Source organism: Chiloscyllium punctatum, chromosome 11 (genome assembly GCF_047496795.1).
Source record: "Chiloscyllium punctatum isolate Juve2018m chromosome 11, sChiPun1.3, whole genome shotgun sequence".
Classification (NCBI taxonomy): domain Eukaryota; kingdom Metazoa; phylum Chordata; class Chondrichthyes; order Orectolobiformes; family Hemiscylliidae; genus Chiloscyllium; species Chiloscyllium punctatum.
The window spans coordinates 26,359,900-26,379,131 of NC_092749.1; the positions used below are offsets into that span (position 1 = coordinate 26,359,900).

At 40.5% G+C, this 19,232-nt stretch overlaps 1 protein-coding gene across 2 annotated transcripts in view; it reads right to left on the reverse strand.

Moving 5' to 3' along the window:
• Window positions 1-1,275: 1,275 nt before the first annotated feature.
• The window catches only part of LOC140482842 (arginase-1-like), a 52,132-nt gene continuing 34,175 nt past the window's right edge, over window positions 1,276-19,232 (reverse strand). The window contains exons 5-9 of one of the 2 annotated variants that reach the window (XM_072580529.1): window positions 19,121-19,215; window positions 6,810-6,914; window positions 6,473-6,609; window positions 4,937-5,090; window positions 1,276-4,752 (exon numbers count right to left, since the gene is read on the reverse strand). In XM_072580529.1, coding sequence (XP_072436630.1) covers window positions 4,963-5,090; window positions 6,473-6,609; window positions 6,810-6,914; window positions 19,121-19,215 — 465 coding nt within the window. In that variant the 3' untranslated portion in view covers window positions 1,276-4,752; window positions 4,937-4,962. Of the gene's footprint in view, window positions 5,091-6,472; window positions 6,610-6,809; window positions 6,915-19,120; window positions 19,216-19,232 lie in introns of both variants that reach the window. The other variant, XM_072580528.1, reaches the window with a different exon arrangement.

The following is a 19,232-nucleotide window of genomic DNA, read 5'->3' on the forward strand; positions in this document are numbered from 1 at the left end:
TTTCTGCAGCTACAGCTTTCTCCCAGTTAATTTCTGTTCTTTGTATTGCCTGAAGTCCTTGTGTACAGAAATATTTAGTGCTCAATCCTGCCTTTTTTTCTTGAACCAAGTCTATTATTGCCACAACATGATAACTTCTGTATGGCTGTCTGCACCTGCAGCTCACCAATTTGTCATGATTTGGGTGCTTACATATATGCACTGTAATGTAATTTAACTATATTACAATCTTTTCTATTCTCATCCTACCTAGTACCTTACTATTTCTTATTCTACTGCTCTCTGTCTCTCACAATCCATTGCACCACTTGTTTTCCTTTTCTAATGCAGCATCCTAGATTCCATCTCGCAAAGTTTGTTTAAATCTTCGTAAGCAGCATATGCAAACTGTTCCACAAGGACATTGACCCTGGTTCAGCTGAGGTGAATCTGTCTGGACTGTATAGTTCCCATCACCCAACTTAATGTCCCTTTGCTTTCAGGTGACAGATGAATGCATGAATGAAAGGGCATAGCAAAGGTTTTGTATAGACAGTACAGCAAGTTGCATGATTCACCATAAAACATGAAGGATATGTAAATGATGGATCCTCAATTCAAATAATTGAATTTCTAGTATCAACATGTATAATGCAAAATGTAAACAATAAGAGAGAGGTGAGCCAAGGTCGCTCTTACTGATCAACTAACACAGGAAAATATATTGCAAAAAGATTATAAGACTATAGGAGATAAGAACAGGAGTATGCTGTTCAGCCCTCTCTGCCTTTCAACAAGATCATGGCTGATCCAACACTCCTCATCACCACTATCCTGCCTTTTCCTGGTAACCCCAGATTCCTCTACAGATCAAACATGTACCTATCTCAGCCTTACTCTGTCCACACAGCTCTCTGGAGTGAGGAGTTCCAAAGACACTCAACTTTCTTACAGAAAAGTTTCTCCTTATCTCAATCCTTTATTCTGAGACAATGCCCTCTTATCCAAGACTCCCCCATGAGAGGAAACATCTTTTCAACATTTACTCTGTCGAGCCCTTTAGGAATTCTAAATGCCTTCAATGAAATCACTTCTCGTTCTTCTAAACTCCAGCGAGTAGAGTCCCATCCTGTTTAGCCTTTGCTAATTCTTTCCATACAAAGGATCGATCCTGTCTGCAATGAAATTATATCCTTCCTTAAAGAAGGGGGCCAAAACTGCTCACAGTACTCCAAATGTGGTCTCCTTTAAGATTCATCGTTAAGCTATTGTGGAACTTAGCATTATTGCTAGAAAGAAACTGCAAAGTCTGTTTATTATTTTCTAAATTGCACAGAACAACAACTTTGCATGATAATACATTTTGTCAATAATGTAAAACACAGTGAATTGATAGTAGGAAGCAGCACCCCTCCAGTTTAATTGGTGTTGATCCGTGGTGAGGGAAAGGAGACAATATGTACCAGAGTTTAATTACTCAGTTGCTTAACTTTGAATAAGAAAGGATTGGAAATAGATTAAACAGTTCATGTGGAAAAATAGAAGTCCAATGTTTGAATTAGGAGATTCACTAGAAAAATACAAGAGAAAATTTGCACACCTAAATTTTCTTTTGAATAAAAGCAAGACCCAGAGAAGCTCAACCGTTCTGGCAAATCTGTGAAGAGAGAAACAGTTACCATTTTGAATCAAAGAGTTAGGTTTTAAAGGACTGTCTTAAAGTCAGAAACTAGGATGGAAAAGTTATAGGAAGATTGTTTCAGAGCTTGGGGCTAGTTGACTGAAGGCATGACCATCAGTGATGGAGAAATTAAAATCCTTAACTCTCATAAGTTAATAAGAAGGGCTTATGCCCGAAACGTCGATTCTCCTTCTCCTTTGATGCTGCCTGACCTGCTGCGCTTTTCCAGCAACACATTTTTAAGCTCTGATCTCCAGCATCTGCAGTCCTCACTTTCTCTAAGTTAGTAAGATGTACAGTTTACCTTGTTGTTTACACACTGCCTTTCAAGTGTTATTAACTATACACTTCCAACAATTTTGTGGAAAAAACATCTGAAAATAAACATTTCTAAGCATTGCAAAAGCAAATCCAACACAGCATGTCACAAAATGCCAACATTAACTTTTAACTAAATCATTAACATTTTATTCTTTATTCAAATACTTAGTTTCTAGAATTTGCCAAACTGTGTTTGACAGCTTATTGAGCAGCATAGCTGTTCCTTTCATTGTTGAAATTCAGAAGAATTCATGTAGAAATACAATAGTTAAATTTATAACATTGAAGATTTTAAAACTTAAATTTTCATATGAATCTATTTCATTCCCCGCACAATTTAGAGGTAAGGAATGAAAGGAAGAAAACAGAAGACTAGTAGACAGAAGATGCAGAACTATTGTTTTGAAGCTTCTGAAGTTGCAGCATTTGAAATAGCTGGACAAAATAGTATTGGGAGATAATTTCAAAAGTCGAAGCAGAGTATCTGAAATAATAATTTCTACTGCAATAATAGATAGAGCATGAATCAAGCAGTGGAGTCACTTGGGCAGAATGAGTGAGCAAGGATAAATCTGGAATAGGATTCTGATGAAGGTATTTAAAATCTAGGATTTTGAATTCAATTTGGAGAAGGATTTTTCTCAAAGCTTAGCAAATGAGGGAATTTATATTTTGGATATTTGTCTGTGTGTTTTAGGTATGGAACCAAAGCAGTTTTGCAACTGTGGTGTGGGAGTGACTTTTGGTTAAACAAATGTAGCATTTAAACTACTGAAATGTACCTAGCTTTGACAGATTAAATCCTGCCTTGGGATAGGAATGGGTATTAGCATGTCACACAGCAGTTTGGTCACAGTGAACAGAACCTGTCCAGAGAGGATGAAACAGCAAACCATTGCAACCTTTGTGCTGTTGGGAAGATCACGGTCTGAGAAGCCCATGGGGAAGCAGTGTTGGCACTGCAAAGCTGAAGAACAATGGGCTCCAACACCATGAAACTGGCATTGGCAAAGAAATGTCCATGTAGAATGGGATTTTGCTCGGAGCAACTAGGAATTTGGGATCATGCCAGTGAATAGATGTTAGATGCTAAAATGTTTCCTGTGAATCCTGTAGGCTGCACTCTCCGGTGAAGAGAGCAGGCAGTTATTTCAGCATCCTAAGTTGAGTCCTGTTACCTGACAATTATTTGCAGGCGAAGGAAGCAAGGCGGCCTCCAGGCAGCTTTTGAGGGAATCAGACTAGATCCTCAAAAGATAAAAGCTGAAATCCATTGTATAGAAGCCAAACTTCTAAAAATCTTTGTGACTTACATCTGGGAGGGTTACTGAGGAAATTCATGGATTTTTGGTATCTTGTTTTATTTTCAGTGATTAACCAGGACTTCTAATTTTGGCAACTTAAAAATAAAAACTAACCAGATCTTAACAAAATTTAGGGGTGATGTCTGTTGAAAATGGGTATGGCTGCAGAGCATTAAATTAGTTAAAATTTATGAAGGGAAGAGATAGAAGAACAGTGAGGAAATCATTGAGATTGTGAAGGCAATGATTAGGGTTTTAGTTATGTTGAAAGGAAAATAGAACATAGTCAAACAGTATTCTGAAGGAAGAAGAATGTGAATTTGTTGACAGTGTGCATGCAGGTAAAAACTACACTTCAGAGTTGAACAAAATGCTGAGAACATACACTACTACCAGAATGGACTAATACAAAAAACGGCAACAAAGCAGTAAACAGACAGTTTAAGGGTAGCTACTCTGAGTTCCAAAGAGTCAGCAATCCTTTATAAATAAATGGTTGCTATACCATCATTGTTCTCAGTATACATTATTGATTTGGACTTGGGTATACTAAAATTTACAGAGAAGACTAATTGAGAAGTATAGTTAAGAGGAAAATGTGACAAAGTACAAGATTTTAATAAACTTGCAAAATTGACATGTAACTGGCAAATTAATCTCAATATTGATAAATGTAGGAAGATTGAAGAGAACCCATACTGATTGAATAATGAGTTGAAATGAGAAGCATCGTGGTCTTGAATCCTGATACGCCAATCACAATCCATGTTTTTAAAAATGCACACCAAACACAGATCAAGCGGGACTAAAAAGCAGAAAAGCTATATTAAACTTGTACTGAAACTTGGTTAGACCTCACTTGGAGTACTTTATAATATGAAGACTATAATTATTGAGTTACTCGGCAAGATCCGCAGAAAATTAACTAGGTTGATACCACAGAGAAGATATACTTATCAAGACAGGGTGGACTCCTCTACAGAAAATAGAAGTTACCTGATAAAGGTCTGAGATTATGAAAGATTTTGATAAGATGGATTTAGAGAAAATGTTTCTATTTGTCAGGGAGTCCAGAACTCTAGAAGATAGTCATGTATAAATCTAATGAGGAACTCAGGAGATTTTCTTATAGATCCAGAATGGAAAGAATGCAGAACACTCTACCACAAGTCAAGGTGGAAGTGAATAGCATGTGTGCACTTAAAGTTAGAGAAACACATGAGGGAGAAAGAAATAGAATAATATTGCTGAAAAGGTTAACTGAAACACAAAAAAAGGACTGAAGGCGGCTGTATGAAGCATAGATAGCGTCATCAATCAGTTGGGCCAAAATGGCAAGTTTCTGTACTGGTGACTTGATGTAACTCAGTTCAACAGATTCAATATGATAAAGTAACAAGGGAAATGGAGTTGGAGCCAGTGCATGTTGCAGCTGTTGAGAGTTGATATTAATTCATCCAGGACACTCTGCCAAACAATCAAAAAACTTAATAGTAATATAAAATTATAAATCCTTTATAAAATAGTGTTATTATTTCATCCGAAGTTTAAAAGATATGACATAATTTCAAATTTTCTCTTTGGAAATTAAAATGATTCATGAAGCTACAAAATTGAGATATTTCAGAAGGTAAATGTTTAAAGCCATTACCCTTCTATTGAAAAATGGCTGTGGAATCATATTGTCAAATAACCAAGTGCTTTCAAGATAATATCTCGACCAGAATTAACAGTAGATGTAATTTCTTCTTCAGTTTTTCCTAAAGATGGATTAACTTCCACTAAATCAATGGCTGACAGCAGGCCTGTAAGTATAAATATATTGTATGCATTATGTTTTTATGTTTGGAAATACGGTTTAACATTTAATACACTAACAAAGAGCCAAAAGTTATTTACAGTCAAACCAGTATCTTTGTTGCAATGGTGTTTTTTTTAAATGCATGATATCTAGTTATTCTTTCACCAAAGACTAACAGAATTTTTAAAAATCACTTTGGACAAACTACATAAAACTGCCCACCTGTAAACAGGTCTAGGAATTTAAACACAAATCCTGTCAAGTGTCTGGATTTGTAAGTTATTTCAAGTTGTGTAATATAAATGTCTAATCAGTGACTGCAATTATGCCCCACTTAAGCTTCCTTAGACCTCTTTTCATTTAACAGTATCAGCATATCATTCTGTTTCTTTCTCCCTCAAGTGTTTCTCCAACTTTCACTTAAATGCATATGTGCTATTCACTTCAACCATCACATGTTTTCTTAATTTAAAAAGGCAAGATTATATCTGATGGGCCCAATATTCTTTGAAAATAAACAGACAGTGAAATTTCCACATGGATCATCCAACACAGCAGAATTGATTTTCAGATACAAACAAATAAAACAAACAAATTGCTTTGTTACGATTCCCACTGTCAAGTGAGAGCTAGCCATAAAACTGCAGCTTGAGATTTGAGTAGGATTAAAGGGCAGAAGCACACAAATATCGGGTGTTGTTTTACTGAAGGCTTTGTCCTGGACCAGAGGTTATGCTAGGGCAGAGTGGAGGGAGAGGAGACCAAGACAATAGCATCTCCAATGGTAAGGATAATTATAATAATTTCATATAGCTTGTCATCAGTTCCCCATGATAGTCCTCAGACGTGGTGGTGGCACAGGCAGATGACACAGGGGAAATGCAGTAGGGACCAAGACATACCATTTCTGTCATCCACCAGTAGTGTAAAGAATGGAACACCAGCAGCAATCTGGGTGAGGGTGGGTGATGTTAATGAATGCAGGTCAGGTCCAGTTGTGAGGCACCCATAAGGCTCACCACCCAACTTCTCCCTCATGGACTGCAGTGATTACACAATTTAGAATAGTAAAGCATTCCGTTTAACTACTGTAGACTTGAATTCTTTCCTGAAGTTAAAACATGACTTGTGCCCTTTTCAGTTTACATTTAAGTACCATGAACTATCCAGCATGAACCAAAGATAATGTTTTTCATTTGTCTTTGTTTCCTTTTTTGAACAGCTATCTCAGCTATCCAAATTCTGGTATACTTGTACCCAGTAAACTGATAATACACAAAATGTCACTGTTTCCCAGGTTTCTAAACTTGCACATTTCCCCAGTGGCCAGTAGCACGGACAATATAAACATCTTACTTTTTGTTCCATTCATTCCCCCCCCCATACCTGTTTTATGGATTTCATTTGCCACGAAGATACCTTGTTCGTAAGTGAGACCACCTTCTGCAGGGGTTCCTGTCGCAGGTGCCAAAACAGGATCGAATCCATCAATGTCAAAACTAAGATGGATTGGTTTCTTTACTCTAAAAAAGTTAAATAGTATGCCAGAGTGAGAAATTATAAGTGGGTTGAGACACAGTTAAAAACAAAAAGGACAAAATAATTATCGAACAGCTATGAAGAACCTTAAGAATTGTTTACATTAAAGACTCTAGAAAATGCAAATTGCTATTATGTTAGTTTTATAGACAGCAAATGAACTCAACATTGCTAAAATCCATACCTTGAATACAGATAATCGTTGATCATCTCCATGACTTTTTGTATTCCCATGTGATTTACATCGGTCATTGAGAAGAATTTAATTCCTAATTTCTTTATAATATCCCTGAAAGGATCAAGTAATAGTATTACTCAAAGTTAAAGCAATAAAAAAAGGAAGTAAAAGAGAATGTCTGTTCTCAACATGAGGTATCCATGCTTGCTCAGATCTGAGAATTCACTGAAGCACAGTACAGAAAGAGGGTGCAGCTTAATTCTTGGACTTTTTTCGTGCAGACGACTAGAAGTTACAACAAAGCTGTATAATGGACAATGAAGTCTTTCACAGGAAAAATTAGGACGTTCACAGGCAGGAGCATCACCTTTACTATCCCATGGCACAACATCGTCAACTGCAGAAATTAGGCAGGATTTATTTAGCAACAGCTCTCATTGCTGTATTGATGCTATAGAGGCCAGTGTACCCTGTTTAATCCCAACTGCAAATACAGCTGACCAGTTTATTCTTTTGTAACTTGTATTAAATAGGGAAAGTAGAGATGACAAACTGATGGAAGCTTTCACAAACCATCTAATGATCCCTCATTCAATCATGACAAAAGTTTCATGCTAGTAAAGGAACTATGAAAATAATAGCTATCCTTCAGTCAGGTTTAGAATATTGTGTGGTACTAAAAATATTTAGCCTCTCTACCTTCATTCTTGCAGCAACCACTGCAATGACAGTTAGTTACTTGGCTGATAATGAAAAGTGCATATGTTTATAAATGATTTAAAATAAATTTCACCCTTGCCACTTTTGTCCCATCAGAAGATTCTCTTTTCCCTTTTCCTCCCACTATAACTAGGTTTTGTCCCAGGGTCTGCAGCCAAGGTAGAAGGAATCTGCTCTGTAGTATAGATTGTTGGCCTTGGAGCTTTGAGCAGGCAAGTCGAGGGCATTTGTGATTAGAGGATGCAGACATTCTGAGAGAGGATTCAGACCAGATGCACATTCACCCATCTTGGCCTGAACTTCCACAGGGTTGAGGGTCACATGCAGAGTGCGGGTTGAGAATCCAACACCACTGGAGTTTCCTGAGAGGAGACTTCTAGAAGACTTCTTACGGCACTGGCAACACCTGTGAAGAAAGGGGCACCTGGAGTGATATCATATACTCCCTACAGGGTGGAAACAGGCCATTAGGCCCAACAAGTCCACACTGACCCTCCAAAGAATATCCGACCCAGACCCATTCCCCTACCCTATTACTTTTACATTTCCCTTGACTAATGCACCTAGGTAAAAACAATGACTGCAGATGCTGGAAACCAGATTCTGGATTAGTGGTGCTGGAAGAGCACAGCAGTTCAGGCAGCATCCTAACCTACACATCTCTGAGCACTATGAGAAATTTAGCATGGCCAATTCACTTAATCTGCACATCTTTGGACTGTGGGAGAAAACTGGAACACCCAGCGGAAACCCACACAGACACAGGGAGAACGTCAGTGTGGAGTTTGCACAGTCACCTAAGGGTGGAATTGAACCTGGGTTCCTGGTGCTGTGAAGCAACAGTGCTAACCACTGAACCACCGTGCCACCCCATAGTCCTCTGTCACTTTGTTCTTGGTGCTGAGCATCAATGGTTACAGTGGTAGAGTACAAGTCAGTGCCCAAATCAAAAGGAACCGAATGTGCTGGACTCCTCTATCAAAAAAGGTGCCAGCTTATTCATGGCATCCCTTAGCACAGTTCAAATAGTGCTTTGTCAATCTGTTTAGTAAGTGTCTCTGACAAACCTGCCTGCTAATAGCGTGTCAGCTTATGCATCTTGATGAAGTTATTAATGGCCAATGAGAAGGCCATTAATACAGTACTTCTCCCAACTGGAGCTGAGCAGGTGCCTGGTCATTGACAGTCCTTTCAATGCCAGGGGCCTGTGGCATTTCTTCCTTGGCCATCAGCAGAGATGGTTTCAATCTACAGTGCAGGAGGGCATGCCAGGAGCAGCAACAGCATTCCTGAAAATAGTGTCAGCCTGTTGAAGCTACAAAAACCAAAATTACTTGAAAAACAGCAAAGTAGCAAGTGATAGAGCTAAGTGATCCCACAAAAAATGGATCACAGTCAACCACAAACAACAGCTCTGACGTCCTGACACATGCATTGGTGAATGGTGGCAGATAATTAGACAACTCACTGGGTGAGGAGTCTCCACAAATACATCCATCCTCAAATGATCCACATCAGTGCAAAAGATAAGGTTTGAGTAAACAAAGCAATTTGGCCTCAACCAGTAGTGCCTAGCATCACAGATGTCAGTCTTCAACCAATTAGATTCACTCCACATGATATCAATAAATGGTTGAAAGCAACTATATACTGCATAGGCTTTGGATCTGACAGCATTTCAGCAAAAGGATTGAGCTCCAGAACCTGCTGAAATCATAGCCAAGCTGTTAGTACGTCTATAACACTGGCATGTAGTGGAATGTGGAAAATTGTCCACTTGTGTCCTGGACTCAAAAAGCAGGAGAAATCCAATCCGGCCAGTTACTGCCTATTCAGTCTTCTCTTGATTGTCAGTAAAGTGGTGGAAAGAGTCATCAACAGTGCTACCAAGCACCACCTGCCCAATGACATCCAGTTTGGATTCCACCAGGGCCACTCAGCTCCTGACCTAATTATAGCCTTGGTTCAAACATCCACAAAAGAGTTAAATTCTAAATGTGGGGAGAATGTGAGTAAGCTTTGTAGTGATTTTAATGAGGTCAGCCAGATGGACCTCAAAGAATACGGGTTTCCTGATTTGACCAGGTTAACAGCCCCAACAAGGGAGTCCTGACTGACAGATATAAACAGGAGTGTCAGAGGTTCTGTTCACAGAGAGCTGGCTCTGAAGAAGGTGGACCAGTGTCCAGAACTGTGCACGTGTAAATAAGGGTGACTTGGTGATGGGATACTGGCTTCCATGGAGTTATTTCAATGGTGACGAAAGTAAAAATATACGCTTCTGAAGTTCTCTTGCAACAGTCGTCTTTGAGTTGGAGTAAGCATATCTGGCATTATGCTATTATTTGGGAAGCTTGACTTATTCAAACCTGCTATCAAAGACTGGGTTCAGTATGTGGAAGAAATGCAATATTTTTCTGGACAAGTGACATTGGGACAGATGAAAAGCAAAGAGTAATTCTCTTGACAGCTTGTGGATCCACAGCATTTTCAGTTATTAGAAGTTTAACATTTCCTGAGGGACCAGATTAAGAGCTGACAGATTTAGTTAAGAAATAATAGGACCCTAAGGCTCCTCTAATTCTGAGATGGTATCGGTTTTACTCAGCAGCTCAAGAACCAAGGGAATGTGTGTCTGGATTTTTGAGGAGGTTAAGATGACTTGCAGAGGCATGTGACTTTAGTTTAATCCTTAATGAGATGCTGGGGCACTGTTTGGTATGTGGAATTAATGATGTAATCATGCAAAAGGGCCTACTTGCTGAAGTCCAACTGGACTTCAAACAGGTAGTACAACTGGCTTTGTCATTAGAAAATGCGACAAGTGGAGCATTGGAGTTATAGGGAATGCCGATGAGAGTGGACACCCTCACCAGTCTGACTGAGTTTGGGGAACACCACTTCAGTGAAGGCAATTGCATAGCTTCCCTCAGGTCATATCTTAAGCAGAGAGACTCTAGATCAGGCCACAGCAAAACCCCAAAACAAAGTCAAGCTTCAGCCAAACAGTTAAAATTTTCTTCAGGATCCAAGCTGGCAAGCCATTGCAGTTGCTGCCATTACACAGATTCAAGACAGCAAAGGAGTCCCAGTCAACTTGAATGGAGTAAGAGAACTTTTAGGTTGGTATCCAGGAGTGCACACACCCTAGAAAGCTAACCTACATCTGGCTTAGAACAGTTAAATTGCTGAGCAACATCCAAATCAGAACCAAAAATAAACATCTGGTTAAATGGTCACCCGCTTCTGATGGAGATTGATACCAGCACAGCTGTATCAATATTGTAGAACCAGTCTTTAACAAAACTTGCTGTGGATTCCAGCCTTAAATTTGCATAAGACCTTAGCTGGACTGAGAACCTACACCAGGGGACCTTTACAGATGAAGGGTACAACTTTGGTTCCGATTTCTTATGAGAAGCAGCTGGTTCAATTACTACTTATTGTAGTAAAAAGCTTGGTTCCAAGCTGATGGGGTGAAATTGGTTGAGAAAGATTCACCTCAACTAGCTTAACATTTTTCAGTTAAGAAATGGCTGCCTGAGTGAAGTCCTAATTAAATAAGCAGAAGTTTTTCAGGAAGGTCTCAGGACTATAAGGAGAGCCAAGTTCATCTTGCATGTTGACTAGGAACCAATTCCACGATTCTGCAAGGCTCTCCCAATGCCATTTGTCTTATGTAGAGGAAGAAATGAAAAGGCTGAAAAGCAAAGGGATCATCAGAAAAAAAAAGTTTGCAGAATGGGCAGCACGAGTCGTACCAACTCTGAAGCCTGACGGGTTGGTTCACCTTTGTGGGGATTTTAAACAAATGGCAAACATCTTCTCGCAGCTGTGTAAATATCCAACCCCTCGCTTAGAGGACTTATACGTAATGTGGGTGGGGGGAGGTGGGGCTGTCGTTCACGAGGCTGGACATGAGCCATGCGTACTTGAAATTGCAGTTAGATGACGATTCCCAGAAATATTCAAGAATATACAAGACTGCCATATGGGGTATCAGCCTGTGCCATTTTTCAGCAGATGGGGAACATTTTACAAGGTCTTCTCCAGGTCACCATTTATCTGGATGATGTTCTAATAATAGGGATGACCAGAAAGAGCACTTAGAGAACTTGGACATAGAGCTTAGATGTTTTTCTAAGACAGGCATAAGCCTTAGAATGGACAAATGTGTTCCAGGCACCCCAAGTGACTTACTTGGGCTACAAAGTTGACAAAACCAGGTTGCACCCATTCGAAGATAAGTGAGGGCGATCAAAGTTGCCAAAGCTCTCACATGTGTACTGGAGTTTATGTCTTTCCTTGGATTGGTGATGTATTACAGAACATTCATACATAACCTGCCCTCTATCCTGACAACCTTATATCTACTATTGAAAAGGGTCAGCCATGGAAATGGTCTTATAGCCAAGAGGTAGCCATTAGGGAAGTGAAGAAGCAGCTATCATCTAAGGTATTGGCACACTATGATCCCAAGTAAAATCTGATGCTTACATGCGATGTCTTCCCATACAGTATCAGGGTAGCATTGGCTCTCAGATGGCCAAATGGAGAGGAATGTCTAATAGCGTATGCTTCCCTGACTTTGGCTGTTAGAGTGCAAATAAACCCAGATAGAGAAGGAAGGTTTAGCAGTCATCTTTGGCATGAAAATGTTCCATCAATACCTTTACAAACATAAACTTTTAATTATAATGGACCTCAAACCTCTGCTAAGGATACTCAAAGAGGACAAGGTTGAATTCAGCAGTGGACTCTCATTCTAAGTACATACAGTTACAAGTTGGAACACTGTTTGGGTGGCCAATTCGCAAATGCGATTGTTTTGAGCCATGTCCCAGTGGCAGATCCAGTGACGGTACCACCGGTGGTGTAAGAGTCTGTTCTGGTTTGAAACCTTCTGGGCTTCCTGCTGGTCACCACTGACACACTCAGACTATGGACACAAAAAGATCCAGTCCTGGCAAAACTAAAGCAGGTGGTGGTAATGGAGGAAACAAAAGGGCCATCAAACCAGAACCAAAGTGTTTCTGGACACGGCAAGACCAGATTACCATAGAGGACGGCATTTTATTCTGGGGAGCAAGAGTGATTATTCAGAGCAAAGATGCTGCCAGATACTAACTGAACTCTACTAAGGTCATCCAGGGTTTCCAAAATGAAAATGTTGGTGAGACTTTGTCTGGTGGCCAGGATTGGACGGAGACATAGCCAATTTGGTGGGGCAGTGGGCAGTGGTCAGAGTGCCAAAGAGGACAGCTTCCCACATTCGTATAAATGGCCAGGTAAACCCTAGACTCAATTACATGTCAATTACGCCAGCTCCTTTATGGACTCAACATTCTTAGTCATTGTGGACACCCAAAGTGGTTGGACATGCTCAGGTCATTTGTCAAAACTAGGATGATGATGATAGAAAAGCTGCAAGCATCATTTGCAACGCATGGGCTCCAGAAGTCTTGGTCACAGACAATAAACTGTCATTTACCAGCAGGGAATGAGAGGTTTGAGGTCCATTATAATTAAAAGTTTATGTTTGTAAAGGTATTGATGGAACATTCTCATGCCAAAGATGACTGCTAAACTTTCCTTCTCTATCTGGGTTTATTTGCACTCTAACAGCCAAAGTCAGGGAAGCATACGTTATTAGACATTCCTCTCCATTTGGCCATCTGAGAGCCAATGCTACCCTGATACTGTATGGGAAGACATCGCATGTAAGCATCAGATCTTACTTGGGATCATAGTGTGCCAATACCTTAGATGATAGCTGCTTCTTCACTTCCCTAACGGCTACCTCTTGGCTATAAGACCATTTCCATGGCTGACCCTTTTCAATAGTAGATATAAGGTTGTCAGGATAGAGGGCAGGTTATGTATGAATGTTCTGTAATACATCACCAGCAGGGAATTTTCTAAAGCCGAATGGAATTTGGCATACAAGGACAGCTCCATACCATCTATGGTCCAGCGGACTGGTGAAAAGAGCAGTCCAAAATTTGAAGGCAGGCTCAAAGAAACAGCCTACAGCCTCATTTGATTCCAAACTGTCCCGGTTCCTATTTAATTATAAAATCGCCTTTCATGGAACTACAGGGTTGGTTCCAGCAGTGTTGGTATTGGGGAAAAGGTTCCTGACCTGGTGAGTACTGTGAAACAGCATCAGGAATGCCGATACTGGATATAAGAGTCCTCTAAGCAAGAGACAGTGAACTTCAGTGGATGAAGTTTGTGCTGATACTACAGAAATAGCTCTGCCTTGGTAAGAGGCATAGTCGACGCAAGGTCAGGTCCCATAATCTAATCTACAATGTTTGGGTAGGTGAGGCAGTCTTGAAAAAGGAATAGACCCACACGAAGGCTGCAAACTCCTGATCGAGGCAACAGCAAAACATACCTGGTCCCTCAGAACAACTGGAAAGGAAGTCAGAACCCATGTGTTTTTCCCCCTCCATCTGGCAGTGAAGAAACCTCTAAGTCTGAGATGGATACAGTGAGTACCATAGTCTCAAATGTCTTTACCTCTTGAGAAACAGGTCGAATTTCTTCCAAAATGCACTGAGCACAAGAGGCAGGCTACGGCCTGGTTGCCCATATCTGAGGCTGAGCCACAGGAACCAGACCCGTTGTGAAAACGCCCCAGGAGAGGCTACAAAAAAAATGCTTACGTCCTTGGACTTTAGAATAGAAGAGATGTAGTGATCACAATGAGGTCAGAAAGGTGGACCTCATAGAATAGGAGTTCCCTGATTGAGGCAATTAATCTGCTCCAGTCAGGGAGTCCTGACAGACTGAAATAAACAGGAGGGCCAGAAGTTCTATTCACTCAAAGCTGGTTCTGAGGAAGCCAGACCAGTGTCAAGTACTATACAAGTGTAACTAAAGGGTGACTTGGTGATAGGATACCAGACTTTGTGGAGTTATTTCACTCTTGAAATCAAGGCCACAACTGACCATGTGGACCATCAATAATCCCTAGAAAAATTGGAATCAGTCGGAATTGGGAAAACTCTTCATTTACAGTTTAGAATTAGAGTCATACCTCGCACAAAAGAAGATGGTTGTGACTGTTGGAGGTCAGTTGTTCAGAGATTCAGGACATCTCAGCAGAAATTCCTCAGGGTAGTGTCACAGGCCTAACCATCTTCACTGTTTCACCGAAAACTTCCCCTTCAACATAGGGTCAGAAGTGGAGATGTTCGCTGTTGATTGCACAACTTTCAGTACTCATTTAGTTCATTCATGACTCCTCAGATACTGAGGCAGTGCATATCCAAATGATGCAAGACAAGGAGAATATCCAAGCTTAAGTTGGCAAGTGCCATTTTCACCAGACAAGTGTCAGGCAATGATCATCTCTAATAAGAAGCAAATCTAACTATTTCCCCTTCCCATTCCATGGCATTACCACTGCTGAAACCTCCTTTTGGCAAGGCAATGACCTTGTGGTATTATGAATAGATTATTAATCCCAGGGCCCAGGCTTAATTCCAGGTCATGATGACCATGAAACCATTGCCGGTTGTCAGGAAAATTTATCTGGTTCACTAATGCTCCTGAGGGAAGGTAACTGCCGTACTAACAGTCTAGCATATATGTGACTCCAGACCCTAAGCAAGGTGGTTGACTCTCAACTGCCCTTTGGACAATGGGGTCAGGCAATAAATGCTGACCTAGCCAGCAACATCTATTTCTCATGAATGAATCCCCTATCAACATCCTGGAGGAGTGGTTTATCATTGACCAGAAACTGAATTAACCTAGCCATATAAAGTACTGTGGCTACAAGAAAGGTCAGAAGAAAGAATTCTGCAAAAAGTAATTCACTTTCTCATTCATCAATGCCTCTTCACCATCTACAAAGGTCTGGTTGGATTATCTTCAGAGGGTTGGTGTGAACTTGATGGGCCGAATGGCCTGTTTCCAAACTTTAGGGATTCTGTGATTCTAAGTCAGGAGTGTGATGAAATGCCTGGATGAATGCAGCTCCAATGACAATCAGGAAGTTTGACACTATCCAGAACAAAGCAGCTCGCTTGATTGACACATCTCGCTTGATTGGCGCCACATCCACAAACGCTCCCTTCATCACAAACACACATCACCAGTAGTGGATATAATCTATAAGATGCACAGCTGAAATGCACCAAAGCTATATTTGCAGCATCTCCACACCTTCAACCACTACTGTCTAGAAGGACCAAAGGAGCAGATGCATGGGAACACTACCACCTATAAATTCCTTTCCAAGCCACTTACCATCCTGACTTGGACAAAAATACTGCAGTAGTGAGAGGAGGTACGATCCATAACAGCGATATATTTCCATGTTTGAGCCAAGGCTTTAGTTGTAATGTAGATTGGCAAAATCAAATTGGCAGAAGTACTTGTAATTCATAAAGCATACTCAGCAGGTTTCTAGAATAATATTTTGTGGATCCATCCAATGATCAGGCTGATTTGAATCTGATGGTGTGTAATGAGGCAAGTTTAATAAACGACCTCAAAGTAAATGAGCCCAGAGGAAACTGACCATAACATGGGAGAACTTAGCATTAAGTTTGAGAAACATGAATCAGAAACAAACGTACTGGACATATCTTTTAGGGTAATTACAAAGGAATGAGGGCTGAATTGGCTGGAGTGGACTGGGAAAGTACTTGATGAATATTGTTCAATTTTACAATGAACGTAAGATTCAGCAAGGGCTTGACAGGACAGGTATATAGAGGTTGTTTCCCTTGTGGGAAAGTCTATAACCAGAAGGCATAATCTCAGAGAAAGGGGTCACCCAATTAGGACCAAGGTGAGGAGAAATTTCTTCTTTTGGAGTGTAGTGAAACTATGGAATTCTTTACTGCAAGGCTGAGTTGTTCAGTATATTTAAAGCTGACATAAACAGATTTTTAATTGTAAAGAAATCAAGGGTTATGGAGAAAAGGTGGGAAAGTGGACTTAAAGATTATCAAATCAGCCATGATCTCTTTCCAATGGCTTCTTTCTGCTCCTTCATCTTAGATTAGTGAACCCAGAAACTGAGTAGCCGTGGTAGCGAGTTCAATGTGACCACTAAAGTAGTTAAACAATGCTTCAACTATGTGCACTGCTCTAAGTAATAGGCAGAACACGTCAAAATTTGTCACTGGTTGCTGTTTACAGTACAACTCTGCACAGTCGTTTCCACCAGAGACATGCCAAACAACTGAGGGGAAGCAAGACTAGCCATAACAGAAGCCTACATTTTTAGGAGGCACAGTGGTAGAAACAATCCTTGTCAAATGAGTTATACAAGTGAGGGGCTTAGAGTTGGTCTAGAAGACCATAAGACATAGGAGTAGAAATTAGGCCAATCAGCCCATTGAGTCTGCACTCCCATTCAATCATGGTTGATAAGTTTCTCAATTCCATTCTCCCACTTTCTTCCCCATAAGCCTTGATACTCAAGAACAAGCAGCACAGTGGTTAGCACTGCTGCCTCACAGCGCCGGAGACCCAGATTCAATTCCCACCTCTGACAACTGTCTGTGTGGAGTTTGCACATTCTCCCAGTGTCTGCGTGGGTTTCCTCCGGGTGCTCCAGTTTCCTCCCACAGTCCAAAAAAAAACCCAATGTGCAGGTTAGGTGAATTGGCCATGCTAAATTTCCCGTAGTGTTAGGTGAAGGGGTAAATGTAGCAGAATGGGTTTGGGTGGGTTGCTCTTCGGAGGGTCGGTGTGGACTTGTTGGGCCGAAGGGCCTGTTTCTACACTAAAGTAATCTATCTATATCAGTCTTCATGCACTCAGCTACCTGGCCTCCACATCTTTCTGTGGCAATGAATTCCATAGATTCACCACTCTCTGGCTGAAGACATTTCTCCTTATCTCCATTCTAAAAAGGTCTTCCCCTTTACTCTAAGGCTGCACCTTTAGGTCCTAGTCTCTTCTACCAATGGAAACATCTTTCCAACATCTACTCTGTCCAGGCCATTCAGTATTCTGTATGTTTCAATTAGATTCCCCCTCATCCTTCTAAACACTGTCGAGTATAGACTGGGTCCTCAAACATTCCTCATACGTTAAGCTATCCGGGGACCATTCTTGTGAACCTCCTTTGAACATGCTGCAGAGCCGGTATGTTCTTCCTGAGATATGGGGCCCAACTGTGCCCAATACTCCAAATGTGGTCTGACCAGCGCCTTAGAAGGACATCCCTGTTTTTATATTCAAGTCCTCTCAAAATAAACGCCATTATTGCATTTGCCTTCCTAACTACTGACTCAACCTGCAAGCTTAGCTTGAGACAATCCTGATCGAGCAGTCTCTTTGCGCTTCAGATTTCTAAATTTTTTCCCCCATTTAGAAAATAGTCATGCCTGTATTCTTCTAAAATGCATGACCTCACACTTTCCGATGTTGTACTCTATCTGTCACTTCTTCGCCCACTCTCCTAAACTGTGGGAGTCCCTGCAGCTGCTTCACTTCAATGCTACCTATCCCTCTAACAAACTTTGTGCTGTCTGCAAACTTAGCCAGCCTGCCCTCAGTTCCTTCATCTAGATCATTAATCCATAAAGTGAAAAGTTGTGCTCTCAGCACTAAGCCTTGCGAAACACTAAGCTGCCATTCTGAGAAGGACTCTTATCACCACTCTCTGCTTTCTGCCAGACAGCCAAGCTTCTATCTATGCTAGCATCTTTCCTCTAACATCATGGACCCTTACCTCTCTCAGTAGCCTGTGTGGCACCTTGTAAAAGGCCTTCTTGAAGACCAGGTAGATAACATTCATTGGCTCTCCTTAATCTAACCTGCTTGCTACTTCCTCAGTCAGGCATGACTTCCCCTTGATGAAATCATGCTGACTTTGCTCTATTTTACCGTACGTTTCCAACTATTCAAAAAAATTTCATCCTTCACAATGGACTCCAGAATCTTACCCGCAACAGAGGTTAGGGTAATCAGTCTATAATTTTCTGTCTTTTTCTTACTCCCTTTTTAAAAACAGGGACATCATATTAGCAATTTTCCAATCCTCTATGGCCGTCCCGGATTCTAGCGATTCCTGAAAGATCACCACTAATGTGTCCACTATCTCTTCAGCTAAGTCCCTTAGAATTCTGGGGTATAGTCCATCTGGTCCAGTTGATCTATCTACCTTTAGGCCATTCAGTTTTAAAGTCTCTTCAGTTGCAGCAGAATAATATGAGTTCAATTTATTTCCAGGAAACGTGACCTTGCTTTAGGAGGTGCATTTTTGCTTTAAAATAGATCTCAAAAGCGGAATGAATAATGACTTTGTCAATATAATTAACTTATTGATTCCAACTTCTAGCCTCATTTCAACATAAAATTGATAGGTAAACCCGCCCTGTTGTCTTTTGAAAGTGACATATTGCTTACAATACCTCTTAAATGCAAAGTCATGGGCACTTCTGAAATAAATTTGTAACAATTCTCCAGAATCACCAGAAATTAATCCATTATATAAATTAAGGAAAATTATACTCATAGATATTAATATTTATGAAGTGACAATTGCTTCTGTTGTTTGAATGAGAATATAAATTGGACAGATCTAAATTTTCAGTACACCCTTCAATTAAAAAAAAACTCACTTCTCACCAGGATCCACATCTCTCAGACCAACATAAACAATATCTTTCGCAGTTAAACATGGTTCCAGCCAACTGAATCCTGGGACACCTGCAATCTGAAGTGGAAGATGTG